Source organism: Cherax quadricarinatus, chromosome 27 (genome assembly GCF_038502225.1).
Source record: "Cherax quadricarinatus isolate ZL_2023a chromosome 27, ASM3850222v1, whole genome shotgun sequence".
Lineage (NCBI taxonomy): Eukaryota > Metazoa > Arthropoda > Malacostraca > Decapoda > Parastacidae > Cherax > Cherax quadricarinatus.
Genome location: NC_091318.1, coordinates 25,940,373 through 25,966,365, shown reverse-complemented (window position 1 = coordinate 25,966,365; position 25,993 = coordinate 25,940,373). Strand labels below are relative to the sequence as shown.

At 40.0% G+C, this 25,993-nt stretch overlaps 1 protein-coding gene across 10 annotated transcripts in view; it reads right to left on the bottom strand.

Moving 5' to 3' along the window:
• Positions 1 to 1,825: 1,825 nt before the first annotated feature.
• LOC128691038 (DNA cross-link repair 1A protein) overlaps positions 1,826 to 25,993 on the bottom strand; it is a 78,678-nt gene continuing 54,510 nt past the window's right edge. For all 10 annotated transcript variants that reach the window (XM_070089129.1, XM_070089135.1, XM_070089136.1 and 7 more), the window contains 3 exons: positions 17,801 to 17,976; positions 17,221 to 17,362; positions 1,826 to 6,074 (listed from right to left, as the gene is read on the bottom strand). In XM_070089129.1, the coding sequence (XP_069945230.1) occupies positions 5,893 to 6,074; positions 17,221 to 17,362; positions 17,801 to 17,976 (500 nt within the window). In that variant the 3' untranslated portion in view covers positions 1,826 to 5,892. The remainder of the gene's footprint in view (positions 6,075 to 17,220; positions 17,363 to 17,800; positions 17,977 to 25,993) is intronic.

Below are 25,993 nucleotides of genomic sequence, written 5' to 3'. Positions count from 1 at the left end.
TAAAAAATAAGTAAAATACAATTAAGGAAAATGGAAATCTACATTAGACATGTGAAGCACTACATATGGAAATGAAAGTACATATAACTAAGACCACAGATCATTTTCAGTGAAAGATCCAACAAATCAACTCTTCAAAAAAAAAAAAAAAAAAAAAAAAAAAAAAAAAAAAAAAAAAAAAAAAAAAAACTTACTTTTCCATGAAAATAATAAAATCCTAAAGTTTTGAAAAGTCTAGTAAAGAATAATTCCTTCTTTAATAAAAATTTATTAAACATGATACACACTCTGTACAAGAAATTTTCTCTCTTGAATAAAATTTATAATTAATTAATGAGACAATAGATAGTAGGTTGGTAAAGAGCAACCACCCAGGGAGGTACTACCGTCCTGCCAAGTGAGTGTAAAACGAAAGCCTGTAATTGTTTTACATGATGGTAGCATTGCTGGTGTCCTTTTTTCTGTCTCATAAACATGCAAGATTTCAGGTACATCTTGCTACTTCTACTTACACTTAGGTCACACTACACATACATGTTTTTTTTTTTTTCAACAAGTCGGCCATCTCCCACCGGGGCAGGGTGACATACATGTACAAGCATATATATACACACCCCTCTGGGTTTTCTTCTATTTTCTTACTAGTTCTTGTTCTTGTTTATTTCCTTTTATCTCCATGGGGAAGTGGAACAGAATTCTTCCTCCGTAAGCTATGCGTGTTGTAAAAGGCGACTAAAATGCCAGGAGCAAGGGGCTAGTAACCCCTTCTCCTGTATATATTACTAAATGTAAAAGGAGAAACTTTCGTTTTTCCTTTTGGGCCACCCCCGCCTCAGTGGGATACGGCCGGTGTGTTGAAAGAAGAAAGAAAAAGAGAAACTTTCGTTTTTCTTTTTGGGCCACCCTGCCTCGGTGGGATACGGCCGGTTTGTTGAAAGAAGAAAGATTAATGAGACAGTGTTAAATTTTTAGGGATCATACAACACCTGGGGGATGGGAAATTATATATTCACGGGGAAGTTCTAAACCCACAAGGGTCATCAGCACCTCAGCAATGGCAGGTAATCAGCATTAGATAACCTTCCCCCCCCCCCACCCCACCAAGTTGAAGGAAACAAAACTTAACTCTTTCACTGTCTCTTACATAGTTCTGCATTACTGATGCCAGTGTCACTCGCTTAGACCTGCTTTTTGAGCACAGCGCCCTCAAATATGCTGTGAGTGGTAAATCTTGGCCTAAACATGAGAGGATGGGTCTGCTTCAATTATTGGGATGCCATAAACCATGACCAATCTTTCCTGATTATATTTTATTATCTAAGAAATACGGTATAAATTTAATTTTTTGTGTGACGATGGATTCAAAATGGAGGGGGCCCGGGGATGTGATTAATGAACAGAAGACAGGTTGCATTAATGGCTGGATTGCATACAGCATTTATTTTGGATTCTGTTTTTAAATTGGTCAAATTACTGACTTCTGTGCAGCTTATAGAGTAGTTCTTATAGGTGGATGGGCAGTTTCTTGTGCTCAACTGACAGAATGAAAGGCATACTAGTAAAATAACTAAGAATCTGGTCAAATTGAGTAAAGGAACTGGCTTAAAATAGGACTCAAAGTGTGGCAAACTGCTGATATGTAAATTGCACCTGTGTAATTCTGTAAATTTTCCATCAAATTTTGTATTTTTGGTGTTGTTACCTTTAGAAAAAAATTCTTACCATTTCAGAAGATAAAATTATTTTTTTTTTAACTCCCAACATTGTCAGCACTTTTAATTTTTCGGGTCCTGACAGTAAAAGGGTTAAATGCAATAAGCTTAAGAAAAGAAAACTGATCTTTTTAATGACAAATCTAAATTACTGTACAATATTTAATAAAAAAAAGTTGTTTTCTAACATAAAAATGATTTCAGGTTTCTATAAAATATATTTTAACATTACAAGTTTAAGCTTATAAAAATTTGTAACAGAATAATCAATAAATAAAATTTTGTACACTGGTGCCTAGAAAATAAACTACGGTATATATTTTTGTATCACTGAATGGTGAAACTTGTCATTCACTGCTGTGGTACAAACAGCTCTACAATTAACAAGTACTTGTTGAAATTTCTCTTTATGTTATGAATAAACAATGAAGAAGAGCCTTAAGTACACCAAAACAGAGCATCAAATACATATGAACTGACCCTTCATTAATGATGGCAGGCTTTAATTATTTTTTTCAGTCAACCATTTTCTATGAAAACCGGTTTAACCATAAAAGAAAAATAATTTTTTTATTTGCCTGTGTGGTTATTAAATATGGAGCAAAAGATAAGTATGTTGCTCCCAGTGTTTTGGTACATACATGCCTTTCTATAATATGAAAAGTATACAACTGAAGAAGCCTGTAACTGTTTTACATATTGGTAGGACTGCTGGCGTTTTTTTCCCATCTCATAAACTTGCCAGATTTCAGGTACGTCTTGATAATTCTACTTACACTACACATACATGTACAAGTACAGTGGACCCCGGTTAACGATATTTTTTCACTCCAGAAGTATGTTCAGGTGCCAGTACTGACCAAATTTGTTCCCATAAAGAATATTGTGAAGTAGATTAGTCCATTTCAGAGCCCCAAACATACACGTACAAACGCACTTACATAAATACACTTACATAATTGGTCACATTCGGAGGTGATCGTTATGCGGGGGTCCACTGTATATATACACACACCTCTCTGGATTTTCTTCTATTTTCTTACAAGTTCTTGTTTATTTCCGCTTATCTCTATGGGGAAGTGGAACAGAATTCTTCCTCTGTAAACTATGCATGTCGTAGGAGGCGACTAAAATGCTGGGAGCAAAGGGCTAGTAACCCCTTCTCCTTTATACATTACTAAATTTAAGAAGAGAAACTTTCGTTTTTCTTTTTGGGTCACCCTGCCTCAGTGGGATGCAGCCGGTTTGTTGAAAGAAGTAATGTGTATACTGTATATGCATTTTTTAGGTCTAGCTCTATTGCTCACTTAATATATGTTAGTGTAAACATGTTATCAGGCTTTTATATACATTTGAAAGTGAAAAAAGACTTTCACTTTACAGCAGTAACTCAAAATCTAACGTGCTTTATAAGCGGGGCCCTCCTGTATAGTCCATTAGTCTAGTGTGCTGCTTTTCTTATAAAAATGACTCCTTCATGGATTCATAATAAGCACTCTTTAAATATATCCACACAGGGGAGTTAAAAAATAAAGTACTTAAAACTATTAATCACAGTGGTAGTACTAGCTTCAGACTGCCAAAAATAATATACATAATTATGGGTTTTCACTGTAAAAAAAAAAATACACCTGCTATTACAACCCTAATGTGTCTTGTTGGGAATTAAAGTTATTATTATCGCTAGCTGTCATTCCAACTGGCTGCCTGCTTCCTGATATAATTAAAATGTTGACCTTTTATGCAATAAGGTATATTATATATGATGCACTGAAGATAAATAGAGTGAACAATGATAAATGCACATGGAACAACCTATTTGAGATTACTGCAAGGGACAGAAACTGTAAACTTAACAGGTAGTGAAGCGAATCTGCCACACTCGGGACATGGCTAAGCCGATGAGCACTGCATGTAGCCTTATGTCATGCGTCCCTAATTCCTCTAGCCCACTTTTCTCATCTCTCTTGCCTCGTGACTTTATTATTTTGACATTTACTAAACATCTGAGGAAGTCAATAATGTTAATTATGAATTTATCAGGTAATGATGCTCCTGGTTCTGGTGTATCAGGGTATTAACCCGTAAACGGTCCAAACGTATATATACGTTTTTTTCAACATTTGAAAGTATGTAAAAAAATTAGATCTTCTTTTTGTTTTTTTACATTTGAAAATGTGTAAAAAAACTTTGATCTACTTTTTTTTTTTGTTATATTTGAAAATATGTAAAAAAAAACGTAGATCTACTTTTGTAGCACTACACATATGAACGTAGATCTGCTTGGACCGTTTACGGGTTAATGGACCCTCAATCCTCCGGAATCGCAAATGGAATTTTGCATAACAGAACGGCATGCAACATTACAGCAAGCACCTCACCTAACATATAATTGGTATTGTATTTCTATATCATTACTTACAGCAGAGTGTATATTCTCACAATAATCTTTACACATTTCTAATGCATTTCCCATTAAAACTGTCTACTTTTTGAGCCTGTTACATTAAAAATATCGCTGTCAATTTTACCCACATGGTGAAGTCTTTTGCCACAAAACTTGAAATTTGTCAGGCTCACCCGTACTATCCCCGTACCTCACGTTTCTTTACATATTCAATCTGTTGTAAATGGCACAAAAACATATTCAAATTCATAAAGAAAACACCTTAATAAATTTACTACAATCACTTTACAAAATGATAATACAACAGAACTACATTTCTTGTTATATAAATTACCACAGTTGGAAAAACTTAGGAATTCATATACAAATTGTGGTATATGAGGGTATATAGGGAAGGAAGGTAAGGAACAGAAAAAGGTAGTAAAGTACAACAACAGAAATGAAGGAAGAATATACAAAGGGAAGTAGGATGTCAGGAGGAATATAGAAAGGAAAAAGATAGGAATATAGAAAGGTGGGATGATGAGTAGAAAAGTTGTTGATAGGTAAGAATGTTGATCAGCAGATAAAAAGGTATGAAGTAAGGCAGATAGGAAGGAAGGAGAGATAGGAAGAAAGACAGGAAAGGACTGAGGAAACTACAAAATGAGAGAGTAAGAAAATAAGAGCAAGGAAGGGAAGGCAGGGGTGTGTATACAAAATTGTAAGTTTTGGAACTGAGTTTCAAACTCTTGGACCCTACCTATCTAATTACCTATTTCAGTACTGTATATTTAGAGAAACATGCATGTCATAAGAGGTAATTAAAATGCTGGGAGCAAGGGGCTAGTAACCCCTTCTGTATATATTACTAAATTTAAAAGGAGAAACTATCACTATTCATTTTGAGCCACCCTGCCTTGATGCGATACAACCAGTTTTCTAAAAGAATTAGATATTTAGAGAAGCTCTGACCTCTTAATTCATGAATGGCTTTTATGAAATACTCAGCTGTTTGTGTAAAGACCAAAGAAACAGTGCATTTAGTTTGAAGTCAAAATTTTCTTGAATAAAAAATGTGTGAAGTATAAAATATAAAATGCCAGAGTATTTACAATATACAAGACTCCTGGAGAGGGGCTCTTGATCAAAGGAATTAGACCTGCCCACATCCTTGAACTAAATTTGAGGACCTTCCAGTCCCCTGGCACAGAATGACCCCTATGGGTTTAATACATCACCACAAATAAAATTATTTTTTTCTTTCAACAAACCAGCCATTTCTCACCAAGGCAGAGTGACCTTAAAAGAAAAACAAAAAAATTTCTTTTTAAATTTAGTAATTTATACAAGAGAAGGGGTACTAACCCCTTGCTCCAGGCATTTTAGTTGCCTCTTATGACATACATGGCTTATGGAGGAAGAATTCTGTTCCACTTCCCCATGGAGCATAAAAAGAAAAAACCTACTTTCCACAGCCAAATAAGATGAATCTCACTGAAATAACTAGAGTAAAGAAACTACTTTCCTGTACTGCAAAAACATTAGGATGAGACTAGATATCACCTTGGTAATAAAGGAATGTCTGAAAGCATGTACTTACTGTGAATAATTTTCAACACCTCACTTAACAGAGTTAAAGTAAGGTGTGGCAATAAAAAGAAAAGAATATAACAGGTAAGAAACAAGGTAGCTAAAGGAAGAGACATTTGTATATGCAAGAACACCTGGGAATTCAGGATAATATAATAATAGGGACATAAGAAGATTTTTTCAAAGAGAAACATTAGATTTTTACCAAAGCCGTTCAACACTACTGCCACGAGGTTTCCTCAACCACTCGCTGAAGTCTTTCTCCATCATCTTTCTGGTATTGGAATTGCCAACATTGACTGTAGGGATGATCTTTTTTGGATGGATAAACTGGACAAATCGTTTGAGTTCTGCATAACTTGAGTGCTCAGAGTATGGAATGCCTGAAGGGTAATACAAATAGTATTAAATAAATACAAACATAGTAGAGTGATACAAATACAGTATCACTCTACAGTAGCAGTCAATAAAAATATATATTTAAGAAACATAAAGTAAATGTATAATATATTTTATTTTTTTTTTTATTATCACACTGGCCGATTCCCACCAAGGCAGGGTGGCCCGAAAAAGAAAAACTTTCACCATCATTCACTCCATCACTGTCTTGCCAGAAGGGTGCTTTACACTACAGTTTTTAAACTGCAACATTAACACCCCTCCTTCAGAGTGCAGGCACTGTACTTCCCATCTCCAGGACTCAAGTCCGGCCTGCCGGTTTCCCTGAACCCCTTCATAAATGTTACTTTGCTCACACTCCAACAGCACGTCAAGTATTAAAAACCATTTGTCTCCATTCACTCCTATCAAACACGCTCACGCATGCCTGCTGGAAGTCCAAGCCCCTCGCACACAAAACCTCCTTTACCCCCTCCCTCCAACCTTTCCTAGGCCGACCCCTACCCCGCCTTCCTTCCACTACAGACTGATACACTCTTGAAGTTATTCTGTTTCGCTCCATTCTCTCCACATGTCCGAACCACCTCAACAACCCTTCCTCAGCCCTCTGGACAACAGTTTTGGTAATCCAGCACCTCCTCCTAACTTCCAAACTACGAATTCTCTGCATTATATTCACACCACACATTGCTCTTAGACATGACATCTCCACTGCCTCCAGCCTTCTCCTCGCTGCAACATTCATCACCCATGCTTCACACCCATATAAGAGCATTGGTAAAACTATACTCTCATACATTCCCCTCTTTTCCTCCAAGGACAAAGTTCTTTGTCTCCACAGACTCCTAAGTGCACCACTCACCCTTTTCCCCTCATCAATTCTATGATTTACCTCATCTTTCATAGACCCATCCGCTGACATGTCCACTCCCAAATATCTGAATACATTCACCTCCTCCATACTCTCTCCCTCCAATCTGATATCCAATCTTTCATCACCTAATCTTTTTGTTATCCTCATGACCTTACTCTTTCCTGTATTCACTTTCAATTTTCTTCTTTTGCACACCCTACCAAATTCATCCACCAATCTCTGCAACTTCTCTTCAGAATCTCCCAAGAGCACAGTGTCATCAGCAAAGAGCAACTGTGACAACTCCCACTTTATGTGTGATTCTTTATCTTTTAACTCCACGCCTCTTGCCAAGACCCTCGCATTTACTTCTCTTACAACCCCATCTATAAATATATTAAACAACCACGGTGACATCACACATCCTTGTCTAAGGCCTACTTTTACTGGGAAATAATTTCCCTCTTTCCTACATACTCTAACTTGAGCCTCACTATCCTCGTAAAAACTCTTCACTGCTTTCAGTAACCTACCTCCTACACCATACACCTGCAACATCTGCCACATTGCCCCCCTATCCACCCTGTCATACGCCTTTTCCAAATCCATAAATGCCACAATGACCTCTTTAGCCTTATCTAAATACTGTTCACTTATATATTTCACTGTAAACACCTGGTCCACACACCCCCTACCTTTCCTAAAGCCTCCTTGTTCATCTGCTATCTTATTCTCCGTCTTACTCTTAATTCTTTCAATAATAACTCTACCATACACTTTGCCAGGTATACTCAACAGACTTATCCCCCTATAATTTTTGCACTCTCTTTTATCCCCTTTGCCTTTATACAAAGGAACTATGCATGCTCTCTGCCAATCCCTAGGTACCTTACCCTCTTCCATACATTTATTAAATAATTGCACCAACCACTCCAAAACTATATCCCCACCTGCTTTTAACATTTCTATCTTTATCCCATCAATCCCGGCTGCCTTACCCCCTTTCATTTTACCTACTGCCTCACGAACTTCCCCCACACTCACAGCTGGCTCTTCCTCACTCCTACAAGATGTTGTTCCTCCTTGCCCTATACACGAAATCACAGCTTCCCTATCTTCATCAACATTTAACAATTCCTCAAAATATTCCCTCCATCTTCCCAATACCTCTAACTCTCCATTTAATAACTCTCCTCTCCTATTTTTAACTGACAAATCCATTTGTTCTCTAGGCTTTCTTAACTTGTTAATCTCACTCCAAAACTTTTTCTTATTTTCAACAAAATTTGTTGATAACATCTCACCCACTCTCTCATTTGCTCTCTTTTTACATTGCTTCACCACTCTCTTAACCTCTCTCTTTTTCTCCATATACTCTTCCCTCCTTGCATCAATTCTACTTTGTAAAAACTTCTCATATGCTAACTTTTTCTCCCTTACTACTCTCTTCACATCATCATTCCACCAATCGCTCCTCTTCCCTCCCGCACCCACTTTCCTGTAACCACAAACTTCTGCTGAACACTCTAACACTACATTTTTAAACCTACCCCATACCTCTTCGACCCCATTGCCTATGCTCTCATTAGCCCATCTATCCTCCAATAGCTGTTTATATCTTACCCTAACTGCCTCCTCTTTTAAATAACAAAAAGGCACAATACCGTGACTGGAACGATACACAAATAACCCGCACATAAAAGAGAGAAGCTTACGACGACGTTTCGGTCCGACTTGGACCATTGACAAAGTCACACTAACAGAGGTGGAGCAGGACGGCTATACATAGGCAGGAAGAGGTGGAGGTAGTAGTAGTAGTAGTAGTAGTAGTACAAGAATTGTATATAATACCGACAGGATGAAATGACACATGCACAACACCCGGGCATCCCCACCGTAGACGTTTCGCCATCCAGCCAGCCACTGGATGGCGAAACGTCCACAACAAAGACAACCAGACGCCGCACATGTGTCTTAATTTCATCAGTAGTTGTAGTAGAAGAAGAAGAGGTAGTAGTAGTAGTGGTAGTGGTAGAAGTGGGAAATAAGGAAGACGAGCCAGTCAAATACAAAGGAAGGGGAGCACTGCAAGAGAGCTAGAAACCCACAGAGGGAGAGCAAGCGCACCGAGGTGCGTGAAAGGGGAAGTGGTGAAATAAAATAAATGAAGAAGGAACAGAAACACGAGACAGGAGAGAGAAAAGACAACCCAGAGGAGAAAAGGAGAGAGGAAAGGGGAAGAGGAAGAAGAAAAAGAAGAAGAAGAAGAAGAAGAAGAAATGAGGATTCAGGTTAAGTCACGGGTGTTCTGAAGTTTGGAGCATTTTACAATGTAGTGGGAGAGGAAGGCATCTACAGAGACGAAGCCAGGGCTAAGGTTCATACAAGGAAAGTTGTGTATTAGAGAGGATTCAACTAAACGGCGACTGTTCGAGTTGGAAGTAGGGAAGACAGTTTTAGCAGAAGACCAGTCAATAGGATGGCTATGATCTCTGACGTGACAGAAAAGAGCATTGTTAGTGTCGGCAAGCCTAACACTATTTTTGTGCTCCCTAAGTCTGTCAGAAAGAGATCAACCAGTTTCTCCGAAGTATTGAAGAGGACAGGAGGAGCAAGAAATAGAGTAGACACCAGGAACATCTGTAGAGGGAGGAGAGGTATGAACAAGATTAGTGCGAAGAGTGTTAGTCTGGCGGAAGGTAAGCTTGATGTCTAAGGGACGGAGAGAATTGTTGAGATTAGAAAGACCGGAAATGTAGGGAAGGCAGAGGATAGAAGAGTTCCCATGAGTAGAGAGTTTGGGAGAGAAGAAATTGCATTTAGCACGTGAGAGGGCAGAGTCTATGAAATGGGAAGGGTAGCCAAGACGGGAGAACGAATTATGAAGAGTGGAAATTTCTGCTGGAAGGAACTGAGGATCACAGATGCGGAGGGCACGGAGAAAGAGGGAGATAAGAACACTTTTCTTGACAGGGGAAGCATGATAGGAAAAGTAGTGAATGTACATGCCACTATGCATAGGTTTACGGTAAACGGAAAAGGAAAAACCTGTATCTGAGCGGTGGACATGGACATCAAGGAAAGGAAGTAAGGAATTAGATTCCCATTCAGCTTTAAACTTAATGGAAGGGGCAAGATTGTTAAGAGCTTCAAGAAAAGGTTGGAAGAGACTGGAGTCATGAGGCCACAGAGCAAAGATGTCATCCACATAGCGGAGCCAGAGTGAAGGTTGCACATCGAGGGTAGGAAGAAGAACAGTCTCGAAGTATTCCATGTAAAGATTAGCAAGGACAGGAGAGAGAGGAGAGCCCATAGCGACACCGAAGGTTTGAGAATAATATTTCCCTTGGAAGGAAAAGGAGTTAGAGTCCACACAGAGGCGGATCAGATCAAGAAAGACATCAGTGGGGATAGGGAGATGAAGAAACCCTTCATGGGCCTTCTCTCTAAGGAAATCAAGGACATCATCAAGAGGGACATTGGTGGAGAGGGACTCAACGTCAAGACTAAGCATCTTACAGGTTGGGAGAGAGCGAACCCGTTCAATGAAGTCTTGAGAGTGACGGAGGTGAGCAGGAGAAAAAGTACCAAGAAAGGGAGTGAGGGTTTTGGCCAGCCAAGAAGCAAGAGAATAAGAGACAGAACCTCTAGAGGATATGATAGGACGAAGAGGAATATCAGGTTTATGAGTTTTGGAAAGGCCATAGAAATAGGGAAGAGAGGGACAGATGACACGAAACCGTTGAACAAGGTCAAAGTCAGGAGGACAGAGGTCCTTGCTAATCTTTACATGGAATACTTCGAGACTGTTCTTCTTCCTACCCTCGATGTGCAACCTTCACTCTGGCTCCGCTATGTGGATGACATCTTTGCTCTGTGGCCTCATGACTCCAGTCTCTTCCAACCTTTTCTTGAAGCTCTTAACAATCTTGCCCCTTCCATTAAGTTTGAAGCTGAATGGGAATCTAATTCCTTACTTCCTTTCCTTGATGTCCATGTCCACCGCTCAGATACAGGTTTTTCCTTTTCCGTTTACCGTAAACCTATGCATAGTGGCATGTACATTCACTACTTTTCCTATCATGCTTCCCCTGTCAAGAAAAGTGTTCTTATCTCCCTCTTTCTCCGTGCCCTCCGCATCTGTGATCCTCAGTTCCTTCCAGCAGAAATTTCCACTCTTCATAATTCGTTCTCCCGTCTTGGCTACCCTTCCCATTTCATAGACTCTGCCCTCTCACGTGCTAAACGCAATTTCTTCTCTCCCAAACTCTCTACTCATGGGAACTCTTCTATCCTCTGCCTTCCCTACATTTCCGGTCTTTCTAATCTCAACAATTCTCTCCGTCCCTTAGACATCAAGCTTACCTTCCGCCAGACTAACACTCTTCGCACTAATCTTGTTCATACCTCTCCTCCCTCTACAGATGTTCCTGGTGTCTACTCTATTTCTTGCTCCTCCTGTCCTCTTCAATACTTCGGAGAAACTGGTCGATCTCTTTCTGACAGACTTAGGGAGCACAAAAATAGTGTTAGGCTTGCCGACACTAACAATGCTCTTTTCTGTCACGTCAGAGATCATAGCCATCCTATTGACTGGTCTTCTGCTAAAACTGTCTTCCCTACTTCCAACTCGAACAGTCGCCGTTTAGTTGAATCCTCTCTAATACACAACTTTCCTTGTATGAACCTTAGCCCTGGCTTCGTCTCTGTAGATGCCTTCCTCTCCCACTACATTGTAAAATGCTCCAAACTTCAGAACACCCGTGACTTAACCTGAATCCTCATTTCTTCTTCTTCTTCTTCTTCTTCTTTTTCTTCTTCCTCTTCCCCTTTCCTCTCTCCTTTTCTACTCTGGGTTGTCTTTTCTCTCTCCTGTCTCGTGTTTCTGTTCCTTCTTCATTTATTTTATTTCACCACTTCCCCTTTCACGCACCTCGGTGCGCTTGCTCTCCCTCTGTGGGTTTCTAGCTCTCTTGCAGTGCTCCCCTTCCTTTGTATTTGACTGGTTCGTCTTCCTTATTTCCCACTTCTACCACTACCACTACTACTACCTCTTCTTCTTCTACTACAACTACTGATGAAATTAAGACACATGTGCGGCGTCTGGTTGTCTTTGTTGTGGACGTTTCGCCATCCAGTGGCTGGCTGGATGGCGAAACGTCTACGGTGGGGATGCCCGGGTGTTGTGCATGTGCCATTTCATCCTGTCGGTATTATATACAATTCTTGTACTACTACTACTACTACCTCCACCTCTTCCTGCCTATATATAGCCGTCCTGCTCCACCTCTGTTAGTGTGACTTTGTCAATGGTCCAAGTCGGACCGAAACGTCGCCGTAAGCTTCTCTCTTTTATGTGCGGGTTATTTGTGAATGCCTCCTCTTTTAGTTTATAAACCTTCACCTCTCTCTTCCCTGATGCTTCTATTCTCCTTGTATCCCATCTACCTTTTACTCTCAGTGTAGCTACAACTAGAAAGTGATCTGATATATCTGTGGCCCCTCTATAAACATGTACATCCTGAAGTCTACTCAACAGTCTTTTATCTACCAATACATAATCCAACAAACTACTGTCATTTTGCCCTACATCATATCTTGTATACTTATTTATCCTCTTTTTCTTAAAATATGTATTACCTATAACTAAACCCCTTTCTATACAAAGTTCAATCAAAGGGCTCCCATTATCATTTACACCTGGCACCCCAAACTTACCTACCACACCCTCTCTAAAAGTTTCTCCTACTTTAGCATTCAGGTCCCCTACCACAATTACTTTCTCACTTGGTTCAAAGGCTCCTATACATTCACTTAACATCTCCCAAAATCTCTCTCTCTCCTCTGCATTCCTTTCTTCTCCAGGTGCATACACGCTTTTTATGACCCACTTCTCGCATCCAACCTTTACTTTAATCCACATAATTCTTGCATTTACACATTCATATTCTCTTTTCTCCCTCCATAACTGATCATTCAACATTACTGCTACCCCTTCCTTTGCTCTAACTCTCTCAGATACACCAGATTTAATCCCATTTATTTCCCCCCACTGAAACTCCCCTACCCCCTTCAGCTTTGTTTCGCTTAGGGCCAGGACATCCAACTTCTTTTCATTCATAACATTAGCAATCATCTGTTTCTTGTCATCCGCACTACATCCACGCACATTTAAGCATCCCAGTTTTATAAAGTTTTTCTTCTTCTCTTTTTTAGTAAATGTCTACAGGAGAAGGGGTTACTAGCCCATTGCTCCCGGCATTTTAGTCGCCTCATACGACACGCATGGCTTACGGAGGAAAGATTCTCTTCCACTTCCCCATAATATACTATACACTAAAATATAATGGATAGAGATTTAATGGTCCTTAATATGCAGTGTTGTAGAAAATACAGTGGAACCTCAAAAATTGAACTGCTCCCAACACAACCAATTATTTTTTTTTATTATTATCACACTGGTCGATTCCCACCAAGGCAGGGTGGCCCGAAAAAGAAAAACTTTCATTTTTTTTTTTTTCGGGTCTGAAATGGACTAATCTAATTTACATTATTCCTGATGGGAATAAATTCATTCGGTAAAGGCACTCGAACAGCCTTCTGGACCGAAAAAAGTTCGATATTTGAGGTTCCACTGTATGTGTATAAAAATGCTCCATATATAATGTCAGTTTATGGGATTTGTTCTGAAACTGGACACGTATTAGTCCTGAAGAGTTGCCAGGACAGGACAGGAGCAGGAGAAATGTGTTTATAAGTCAGTATGAGGAGAGCGTTGGCTGGAGCAAGATGTCATAAGACATAATGGTTTAGCGTTTATGTCAGTGGGGAAGGGGGTGATTTTGGGTAGCTTAGGCCATAGGTTATTTTACCGGTTTTGGTGCTCTCATGTTTACCTGTAAGGCCCTAGTGTGCAGGGCCTGTGTAGTGGAGAGTACTCATGGAGTGTTTTGCCTGCAGGCTTATGTCTTCTGTTGCCTTGATACTACAATGACCAACTTAAATTCCTTCAAGGAATTAAAGCTGGTCATTGTGGTATCAAGGAAAGAAATGTAATTTTTATTATTCATTAATGCCAAACCAATAACTAACCAATACAGGAGGGCCCTACACATATAGCACCCTCTTTTCAGTGTTCCACATTTTCATTCGCTTTCAACTAAGCCATTGTTTATTATGTTCGTTGCTTTTACTGCTTTTCTGCCATTTTCTTTCAATAGTTGCATAAGGAAGGGTGACCAGCACCATATTTTAATGTAAGTGTTGTATGTTATTTTATTATTATTTTTATTATCACACTGGCCGATTCCCACCAAGGCAGGGTGGCCCGAAAAAGAAAAACTTTCACCATCATTCACTCCATCACTGTCTTGCCAGAAGGGTGCTTTACACTACAGTTTTTAAACTGCAACATTAACACCCCTCCTTCAGAGTGCAGGCACTGTACTTCCCATCTCCAGGACTCAAGTCCGGCCTGCCGGTTTCCCTGAATCCCTTCATAAATGTTACTTTGCTCACACTCCAACAGCACGTCAAGTATTAAAAACCATTTGTCTCCATTCACTCCTATCAAACACGCTCACGCATGCCTGCTGGAAGTCTAAGCCCCTCGCACACAAAACCTCCTTTACCCCCTCCCTCCAACCTTTCCTAGGCCGACCCCTACCCCGCCTTCCTTCCACTACAGACTGATACACTCTTGAAGTCATTCTGTTTCGCTCCATTCTCTCTACATGTCCGAACCACCTCAACAACCCTTCCTCAGCCCTCTGGACAACAGTTTTGGTAATCCCGCACCTCCTCCTAACTTCCAAACTACGAATTCTCTGCATTATATTCACACCACACATTGCCCTCAGACATGACATCTCCACTGCCTCCAGCCTTCTCCTCGCTGCAACATTCATCACCCATGCTTCACACCCATATAAGAGCGTTGGTAAAACTATACTCTCATACATTCCCCTCTTTGCCTCCAAGGACAAAGTTCTTTGTCTCCACAGACTCCTAAGTGCACCACTCACTCTTTTTCCCTCATCAATTCTATGATTCACCTCATCTTTCATAGACCCATCCGCTGACACGTCCACTCCCAAATATCTGAATACGTTCACCTCCTCCATACTCTCTCCCTCCAATCTGATATTCAATCTTTCATCACCTAATCTTTTTGTTATCCTCATAACCTTACTCTTTCCTGTATTCACCTTTAATTTTCTTCTTTTGCACACCCTACCAAATTCATCCACCAATCTCTGCAGCTTCTCTTCAGAATCTCCCAAGAGCACAGTGTCATCAGCAAAGAGCAGCTGTGACAACTCCCACTTTGTGTGTGATTCTTTATCTTTTAACTCCACGCCTCTTGCCAAGACCCTCGCATTTACTTCTCTTACAACCCCATCTATAAATATATTAAACAACCAAGGTGACATCACACATCCTTGTCTAAGGCCTACTTTTACTGGGAAAAAATTTCCCTCTTTCCTACATACTCTAACTTGAGCCTCACTATCCTCGTAAAAACTCTTCACTGCTTTCAGTAACCTACCTCCTACACCATATACTTGCAACATCTGCCACATTGCCCCCCTATCCACCCTGTCATACGCCTTTTCCAAATCCATAAATGCCACAAAGACCTCTTTAGCCTTATCTAAATACTGTTCACTTATATGTTTCACTGTAAACACCTGGTCCACACACCCCCTACCTTTCCTAAAGCCTCCTTGTTCATCTGCTATCCTATTCTCCGTCTTACTCTTAATTCTTTCAATTATAACTCTACCATACACTTTACCAGGTACACTCAACAGACTTATCCCCCTATAATTTTTGCACTCTCTTTTATCCCCTTTGCCTTTATACAAAGGAACTATGCATGCTCTCTGCCAATCCCTAGGTACCTTACCCTCTTCCATACATTTATTAAATAATTGCACCAACCACTCCAAAACTATATCCCCACCTGCTTTTAACATTTCTATCTTTATCCCATCAATCCCGGCTGCCTTACCCCCTTTCATTTTACCTACTGCCTCACGAGCTTCCCCCACACTCACAACTGGCTCTTCCTCACTCCTACAAGATGTTATTCCTCCTTGCCCTATACACGAAATCACAGCTTCCCTATCTTCATCAACATTTAACAATTCCTCAAAATATTCCCTCCATCTTCCCAATACCTCTAACTCTCCATTTAATAACTCTCCTCTCCTATTTTTAACTGACAAATCCATTTGTTCTCTAGGCTTCCTTAACTTGTTAATCTCACTCCAAAACTTTTTCTTATTTTCAACAAAATTTGTTGATAACATCTCACCCACTCTCTCATTTGCTCTCTTTTTACATTGCTTCACCACTCTCTTAACCTCTCTCTTTTTCTCCATATACTCTTCCCTCCTTGCATCACTTCTACTTTGTAAAAACTTCTCATATGCTAACTTTTTCTCCCTTACTACTCTCTTTACATCATCATTCCACCAATCGCTCCTCTTCCCTCCTGCACCCACTTTCCTGTAACCACAAACTTCTGCTGAACACTCTAACACTACATTTTTAAACCTACCCCATTCCTCTTCGACCCCATTGCCTATGCTCTCATTAGCCCATCTATCCTCCAATAGCTGTTTATATCTTACCCTAACTGCCTCCTCTTTTAGTTTATAAACCTTCACCTCTCTCTTCCCTGATGCTTCTATTCTCCTTGTATCCCATCTACCTTTTACTCTCAGTGTAGCTACAACTAGAAAGTGATCTGATATATCTGTGGCCCCTCTATAAACATGTACATCCTGAAGTCTACTCAACAGTCTTTTATCTACCAATACATAATCCAACAAACTACTGTCATGTATTGTGTATTTATTTTACTTTTTCATCTGTTTTTTTATGCCTAGCTGTACCGAGCACTTAATATATGACAGTGTAAACATATTATGAGGCGTTTTAGATTCATTCAATAATGAAAAAAATGCTCTTTTCCACCTGCTGGCAATTTTCGCTCACTGTAAGGGGTTGGGAACCAAAGAGCTGCACAAAGAGGACCCTCCTGTAATACAACTTACCAGTAGTCACTGTGTTATCAAGCCCAGAGAACAAATAAGTACATTATCACACAAGGGCTAAAACTATGAGGAAAAGCATTGTCAAAAAAAAAAAAAAGAGCAGATGATCTGAGAAAATGAAATAATATTAAGAATAAATCCTAGTGTTACTAAGCAAATATAAGCATTGCTTGATCATTTACTCGTAAGAGAAAAGCAAGACCCTGAACTTACCATACATATAAACATTTCCATGCTGCTTTGGAGAGAGGTTAACCAAGTCTTCATCATTATCTGAATACTCCCAACCAGTTGGACGGATGGCTACACCCTCTGTGTACCGGGGTTTCATGGTTTCTATGTAATCCATCAGCTTCTAAAACAGCAATAATTATGAAAGAGTTACCATCATAATCACCAGTATCTTGTTTCTCACTTTCATAAAATAATGACGCACTCAGCTAAAGAAGATAGAAAAGTATTGTAAAATAAGAATGGCCCCAAAACTTTTAAAATATCTTTCTCACTAGGTAACAATGGGGAAAACTATTATTTTACACTGTAGTCACACTCTTAACAAAATATACACAGCACTATCTTAGGCATTTCCCAAACTGTTAGGTAATCAATATGAATGATCAAAAACAAATTGTCAGTAACAATGCTTTCTAACAAACTGGTTCCGTTAAGTTTTGTTCACTGTCATTTCTAATGAGTCGGTACAAATGGACTGTATATCAAGCTGCCCATACCTGATACTACCAAAAAAAGATACACAGTCCTCCAAACCAACTTTACTGCCAAATGCACTAACCTTTGGTTTCAAGTCATTCATGGGCATGACATGAACCTGGGCACTGAACTTATCAGAGGTGAGTCTTGCTTGTATCTCTTCATCTGGGATACATCTTAGTATCTTCTGTTTATCGTTACTTGCCCAAATACGACAATTCAAAGACATGGCTATGGCTCTGAATACCCGCTCTTTACCTGTGGGAAAGTTTAATAAATTTTTTGTTTTTTTATTATTAACACACCGGCTGATTCCCACCAAGGCAGGGTGGCCCGAAAAAGAAAAACTTTCATCATCATTCACTCCATCAATGTCTTGCCAGAAGGGTGCTTTACATTACAGTTATAAAACTGCACATTAAAACCCCTCCTTCAGAGTATAGACACTGTACTTCCCATCTCCAGGACTCAAGTCCGGCCTGCCGGTTTCCCTGAATCCCTTCATAAATGTTACTTTGCTCACACTCCAACAGCAGGTCCAGTATTAAAAACCATTTGTCTCCATTCACTCCTATCAAATATGCTCATGCGCGTTTGCTGGAAGTCCAAGCCCCTCGCACACAAAACCTCCTTTACCCCCTCCCTCCAACCCTTCGTAGGCCGACCCCTACCCCGCCTTCCCTCCACTACAGATTTATACAATCTCAAAGTCATTCTGTTTTGTTCCATTCTCTCTACATGTCCGAACCACCTCAACAACCCATCCTCAGCCCTATGGATAATAGTTATGGTAATCCAACACCTTCTCCTAATTTCCAAATTATGAATTCTCTGCATTATATTCACACCACACATTGCCCGCAGACATGACATCTCCACTGCCTCCAGCCTTCTTCACGTTGCAACATTCATCACCCATGCTTCACACCCATACAAGAGTATTGGTACAACTATACTCTCATACATTCCCCTCTTTGCTTCCACGGACAAAGTTCTTTGTCTCTACAGACTCCTAAGAGCACCACTCACCCTTTTCCCCTCATCAATTCTATGATTCACCTCATCCTTCATAGACCCAGCTGCTGACATGTCCACTCCTAAATATCTGAATACATTCACCTCCCCATACTCTCTCCCTCCAATCTGATATCCGATCTTTCACCTAATCTTTTTATCCTCATAACCTTACTCTCTCCTATATTCACTTTTAATTTTCTTCTTTTACATACCCTACCAAATTCATCTACCAACCTCTGCAACTTCTCTTCAGAATCTCCCAAGAGCACAGTGTCATCAGCAAAGAGTAACTGTGACAACTCCCACCTTGTGTTTGATTCCTTATCTTTTAACTTCACATCTCTTGCTAAGACCCTCGCATTCACTTCTTTTACAACCCCATCTATAAATATACTGAACAACCATGTTGACATCACACATATGTTGAAATTTAAATGCTTTTGTTATGCAGTACTGTATATAACCCTTTCACTGTCAGTCCCATTGTATCACAGCTTTGAAACCAATGTTGGTCCCATAGTAGAACGCCATAAACTCAGCTCACTCAGATAAGGTGTGAGCGGTAAATGTGGGCATGGATATGAGAGAATGGGTCTATGTGGTAAATGTGCACCATATAAAAACAAATCCTGCAGCACACAGAAAAAACTGCAACTGTATTTTTGGTTTAAAACAGCCACTTTGTTGTGTATTTTCATATAGTTTTTATGGCTGTACAGTGGACCCCCGGTTCACGTTATTAATCCGTTCCTGAGAGCTCATCGTAAAGCAAAATTATCGGAAAGCGAATCAATTTTCCCCATAAGAAATAATGGAAATCAAATTAATTCGTGCAAGACACCCAAAAGCATGAAAAAAAAAACTTTTACCACATGAATTATTAAGTTTAATGCAATAGAATAATTAAGAACATAAGAACATAAGAATGAAGGAACACTGTGGAAGGCCTACTGGCCTATGCGAGGCAGGTCCAAGTCTCCTACCGGCTTAAGCCAATGCACCCAACCTAGTCAGGTCAGGTCACATTGACTTAAGGGAGGAACACGGCAACCGACCTGGTAGCACAAGCTATCAGGTCTAACTCACACCCACCCACATCTACTCATGTATTTATCCAACCTATTTTTAAAGCTACACAAGCTATATAAGTTTTTTTTTTTTTTTTTTTTCAACAAGTCGGCCGTCTCCCACCGAGGCAGGGTGACCCAAAAAAAAGAAAGAAAATCCCCAAAAAGAAAATACTTTCATCATCATTCAACACTTTCACCACACTCGCACATTATCACTGTTTTTGCAGAGGTGCTCAGAATACAACAGTCTAGAAGCATACACATATAAAGATACACAACATATCCCTCCAAACTGCCAATATCCCAAACCCCTCCTTTAAAGTGCAGGCATTGTACTTCCCATTTCCAGGACTCAAGTCCGACTATATGAAAATAACCGGTTTCCCTGAATTCCTTCACTAAATATTACCCTGCTCACACTCCAACAGATCGTCAGGTCCCAAGTACCATTTGTCTCCATTCACTCCTATCTAACACGCTCACGCACGCTTGCTGGAAGTCCAAGCCCCTTACCCACAAAACCTCCTTTACCCCCTCTCTCGAACCCTTTCGAGGACGACCCCTACCCCGCCTTCCTTCCCCTATAGATTTATATGCTTTCCATGTCATTCTACTTTGATCCATTCTCTCTAAATGACCAAACCACCTCAACAACCCCTCTTCTGCCCTCTGACTAATACTTTTATTAACTCCACACCTTCTCCTAATTTCCACACGCCGAATTTTCTGCATAATATTTACACCACACATTGCCCTTAAACAGGACATCTCCACTGCCTCCAACCGTCTCCTCGCTGCTGCATTTACCACCCAAGCTTCACACCCATATAAGAGTGTTGGTACTACTATACTTTCATACATTCCCTTCTTTGCCTCCATAGATAATGTTTTTTGACTCCACATATACCTCAACGCACCACTCACCTTTTTTCCCTCATCAATTCTATGATTAACCTCATCCTTCATAAATCCATCCGCCGACACGTCAACTCCCAAGTATCTGAAAACATTCACTTCTTCCATACTCCTCCTCCCCAATTTGATATCCAATTTTTCTTTATCTAAATCATTTGACACCCTCATCACCTTACTCTTTTCTATGTTCACTTTCAACTTTCTACCTTTACACACATTCCCAAACTCATCCACTAACCTTTGCAATTTTTCTTTAGAATCTCCCATAAGCACAGTATCATCAGCAAAAAGTAACTGTGTCAATTCCCATTTTGAATTTGATTCCCCATAATTTAATCCCACCTCTCTCCCAAACACCCCAGCATTTACTTCCTTAACAACCCCATCTATAAATATATTAAACAACCATGGTGACATTACACATCCCTGTCTAAGACCTACTTTTACCGGGAAGTAGTCTCCCTCTCTTCTACACACCCTAACCTGAGCCTCACTATCCTCATAAAAACTCTTTACAGCATTTAATAACTTACCACCTATTCCATATACTTGCAACATCTGCCACATTGCTCCTCTATCCACTCTATCATATGCCTTTTCTAAATCCATAAATGCAATAAAAACTTCCCTATCTTTATCTAAATACTGTTCACATATATGCTTCAATGTAAACACCTGATCTACACATCCCCTACCCATTCTAAAACCTCCTTGCTCATCCGCAATCCTACATTCTGTCTTACCTCTAATTCTTTCAATTATAACCCTACCGTACACTTTTCCTGGTATACTCAGTAAGCTTATTCCTCTATAATTTTTACAGTCTCTTTTGTCCCCTTTCCCTTTATATAAAGGGACTATACATGCTCTCTGCCAATCCCTAGGTACCTTCCCCTCTTTCATACATTTATTAAACAAAAGTACCAACCACTCCAACACTATATCCCCCCCTGCTTTTAACATTTTTGTCATGATCCCATCAGTTCCAGCTGCTTTACCCCCTTTCATTTTACGTAATGCCTCACGTACCTCCCCCACACTTACATTCTGCTCTTCTTCACTCCTAAAAGATGGTATACCTCCCTGACCAGTGCATGAAATTACTGCCTCTGTTTCTTCCTTAACATTTAAAAGTTCCTCAAAATATTCTCGCCATCTACCCAATACCTCCATCTCCCCATCTACTAACTCCCCTACTCTGTTTTTAACTGACAAATCCATATTTTCCCTAGGCTTTCTTAACTTGTTTAACTCACTCCAAAATTTTTTCTTATTTTCATTAAAATTTCTTGACAGTGCCTCTCCCACTCTATCATCTGCTCTCCTTTTGCACTCTCTCACCACTCTCTTTACTTTTCTTTTACTCTCCATATACTCTGCTCTTCTTATAACACTTCTGCTTTGTAAAAACCTCTCATAAGCTACCTTTTTCTCTTTTATCACACCCTTTACTTCATCATTCCACCAATCACTCCTCTTTCCTCCTGCCCCCACCCTCCTATAACCACAAACTTCTGCCCCACATTCTAATACTGCATTTTTAAAACTATTCCAACCCTCTTCAACCCCCCCACTACTCATCTTTGCACTAGCCCACCTTTCTGCCAATAGTCGCTTATATCTCACCCGAACTTCCTCCTCCCTAAGTTTATACACTTTCACCTCCCTCTTACTTGTTGTTGCCACCTTCCTCTTTTCCCATCTACCTCTTACTCTAACTGTAGCTACAACTAAATAATGATCCGATATATCAGTTGCCCCTCTATAAACATGTACATCCTGGAGCCTACCCATCAACCTTTTATCCACCAATACATAATCTAATAAACTACTTTCATTACGTGCTACATCATACCTTGTATATTTATTTATCCTCTTTTTCATAAAATATGTATTACTTATTACCAAATTTCTTTCTACACATAGCTCAATTAAAGGCTCCCCATTTACATTTACCCCTGGCACCCCAAATTTACCTACTACTCCTTCCATAACATTTTTACCCACTTTAGCATTGAAATCCCCAACCACCATTACTCTCACACTTGATTCAAAACTCCCCACGCATTCACTCAACATTTCCCAAAATCTCTCTCTCTCCTCTACACTTCTCTCTTCTCCAGGTGCATACACGCTTATTATAACCCACTTTTCACATCCAATCTTTATTTTACTCCACATAATCCTTGAATTAATACATTTATAGTCCCTCTTTTCCTGCCATAGCTTATCCTTCAACATTATTGCTACTCCTTCTTTAGCTCTAACTCTATTTGAAACCCCTGACCTAATCCCATTTATTCCTCTCCACTGAAACTCTCCCACCCCCTTCAGCTTTGTTTCACTTAAAGCCAGGACATCCAGCTTCTCATTCATAACATAACATATAAGTACAGTTATATAATAACAATAGAATAATCACAATAGAATAATTGACACTTACCTTTAATGAAGATCTGGTGATGATTGATGGGATGGGAGGAGGGGAGAGTGCCGAAGTTTTTAATGTTTAGAAGGGGAATCCCCCTCCATTAGGACTTGAGGTAGCAAGTCCTTTTCTGGGGTTACTTCCCTTCTTTTAATGCCACTAGGACCAGCTTGAGAGTCACTGGACTTCTGTTGCACAACATATCTGTCCATTGAGGCCTGTACCTCTCGTTCCTTTATGACTTTCCTAAAGTGGTTCACAACATTGTCAGTGTACAGGTTGCCAACATGGCTTGCAGTAGCTGTGTCAGGGTGATTTTCATGATACTATGTATGCCACTACGATTCTTAAATCTTTCAAACCAACCTTTGCTGGCCTTAAATTCACTCACATCACCACTAGTTGCAGGCATTTTTCTAATTAAATCCTCATGCAACTGCCTAGCCTTTTCACAAATGATCGCTTGAGAGATGCTATCTCCTGCTATCTGTTTTTCATTTATCCACACCAATAACAGTCTCTCAACATTTTCTAACACTTGCGATCGCTGTTTTGTAATCACAGTTGCACCTTTTGCAAGAACAGCTTCCTTGATTGCCGTTTTCCTGCTCACTATAGTAGAGATGGTTGATTGGGATTTACTATACAACTTGGCCAGGTCCGACACACGCACTCCACTTTCATACTTTTATCTCTTTCTTCATTTCAATAGTCATTAGCACCCTTGGTCTCGATGGGTTGGCACTAGAAGCTTTCTTGGGGCCCATGGTGACTTATTTTGCAGAAACAAGCACCAAAAACAGTGATAATATGGAATGTACCGAATGTATCCTTAGATGCGCACACACTGGCTGGCTTGTAAACACTGGCACACATGGGGCAATTCAGGCCACACGTGGACATGTCTCGTAAAAATTGTATCGCATACTGGGTTTTGTAACGGGAACCGAGGCAAATTTTTTGCGATATAATGCTTCGGATACCGGATTTATCGGATACCGATGACTTCGGAGACCGGGGGTCCACTGTATTCTCATTTTCTGGTTCCATTTGATAGAATGGAAGATATATTACAGAAATAGAGATGATTTTCATTGGTTTCGGGAATGAAAGTAGATTGAAATTGAGCTCAAATCAGCAGAAACTGCATACAGTAAATCTTCTATTTTTGTGTGAATAAAAATTCAAAATGGAAAGCAAGTGTAATATAAGAGGGGCCTGGAGCTGTGACTAATGAACCTTAAATTTAAATGCTTTTGTTATGCAGTACAGTGGATCCCCGCTTAACGATCACCTCCCAATGCGACCAATTATGTAAGTGTATTTATGTAAGTGCATTTGTATGTGTGTGTTTGGGGGTCTGAAATGGACTAATCTACTTCACAATATTCCTTATGTCAGTACTGGCACCTGAACATACTTCTGGAATGAAAAAATATCGTTAACCGAGGGTTCACTGTACTGTATTTAACCCTTTCACTGTCAGTCCCATTGTATCACAACTTTAAAACCAATGTTGGTCCCATAGTAGAATGCCATAAACTCAGCTCACTCAGATAAGGTGTGAGCGGTAAATAAGAACATAAGAACATAAGAACGAAGGAACACTGCAGAAGGCCTACTGGCCCATGCGAGGCAGGTCCAAGTCTCCTACCGGCTTAAGCCAATGCACCCAACCTAGTCAGGTCAGGTCACATTGACTTAAGGAAGGAACACGGCAACCGACCTGGTAGCACAAGCTATCAGGTCTAACTCACACCCACCCACATCTACTCATGTATTTATCCAACCTATTTTTAAAGCTACACAACGTTCTGGCCTCTATAACGGTACTTGGGAGTTTGTTCCACTCATCCACAACTCTATTACCAAACCAGTACTTTCCTATATCCTTCCTGAATCTGAATTTTTCCAACTTAAAACCATTGCTGCGAGTCCTGTCTAGGCTAGATATTTTCAGCACACTATTTACATCCCCTTTATTTATTCCTATCTTCCATTTATACACCTCAATCATATCCCCCCTAATTCTACGTCTTTCTAGAGAGTGCAGATTCAGGGCCCTTAGTCTATCCTCATAGGGAAGGTTTCTGATACATGGGATCAACTTTGTCATCCTCCTTTGTACATTTTCCAGAGAATTTATATCCATTCTGTAATAAGGTGACCAAAACTGTGCAGCATAATCTAAATGAGGCCTAACCAAGGATGTATAGAGTTGAAGAACAACCTGAGGACTCCTATTATTTATGCTTCTTGATATGAAGCCAAGGATTCTATTAGCTTTATTGCGAACACTTATGCACTGTTGTCTTGGTTTCAGATTACTGCTAACCAGAACTCCTAAATCTTTTTCGCAATCCGTAATATTAAGATCTACATTATTTAGTTTATATGTGGCATGGTTATTGTCCTGTCCAACATTTAGAACTTTGCATTTGTCTATATTAAACTGCATCTGCCACTTCTCCGACCACTGCATCAGTCTATTCAAATCTTCCTGGAGTGCTCGAATGTCCTCGTCAGAATGAATTCGACGGCCTATTTTGGTGTCATCGGCAAACTTGCCGATGTCGCTCTTTATGCCCTCATCTATGTCGTTTATGTAGATTGTGAACAGCAGGGGGCCCAACACTGACCCCTGTGGAACACCGCTCGTGACACTTCCCCACTCTGATTTCTCCCCATTTATGCAGACTCTCTGCTGCCTATTTGTCAACCATGCCTCTATCCAGGAAAAAATTTCTCCTCCTATTCCATGTGCTTTAATTTTCCTCAATAGTCTCTGATGTGGGACCCTGTCAAAAGCCTTACTGAAGTCCATATACACAATATCATATTCATT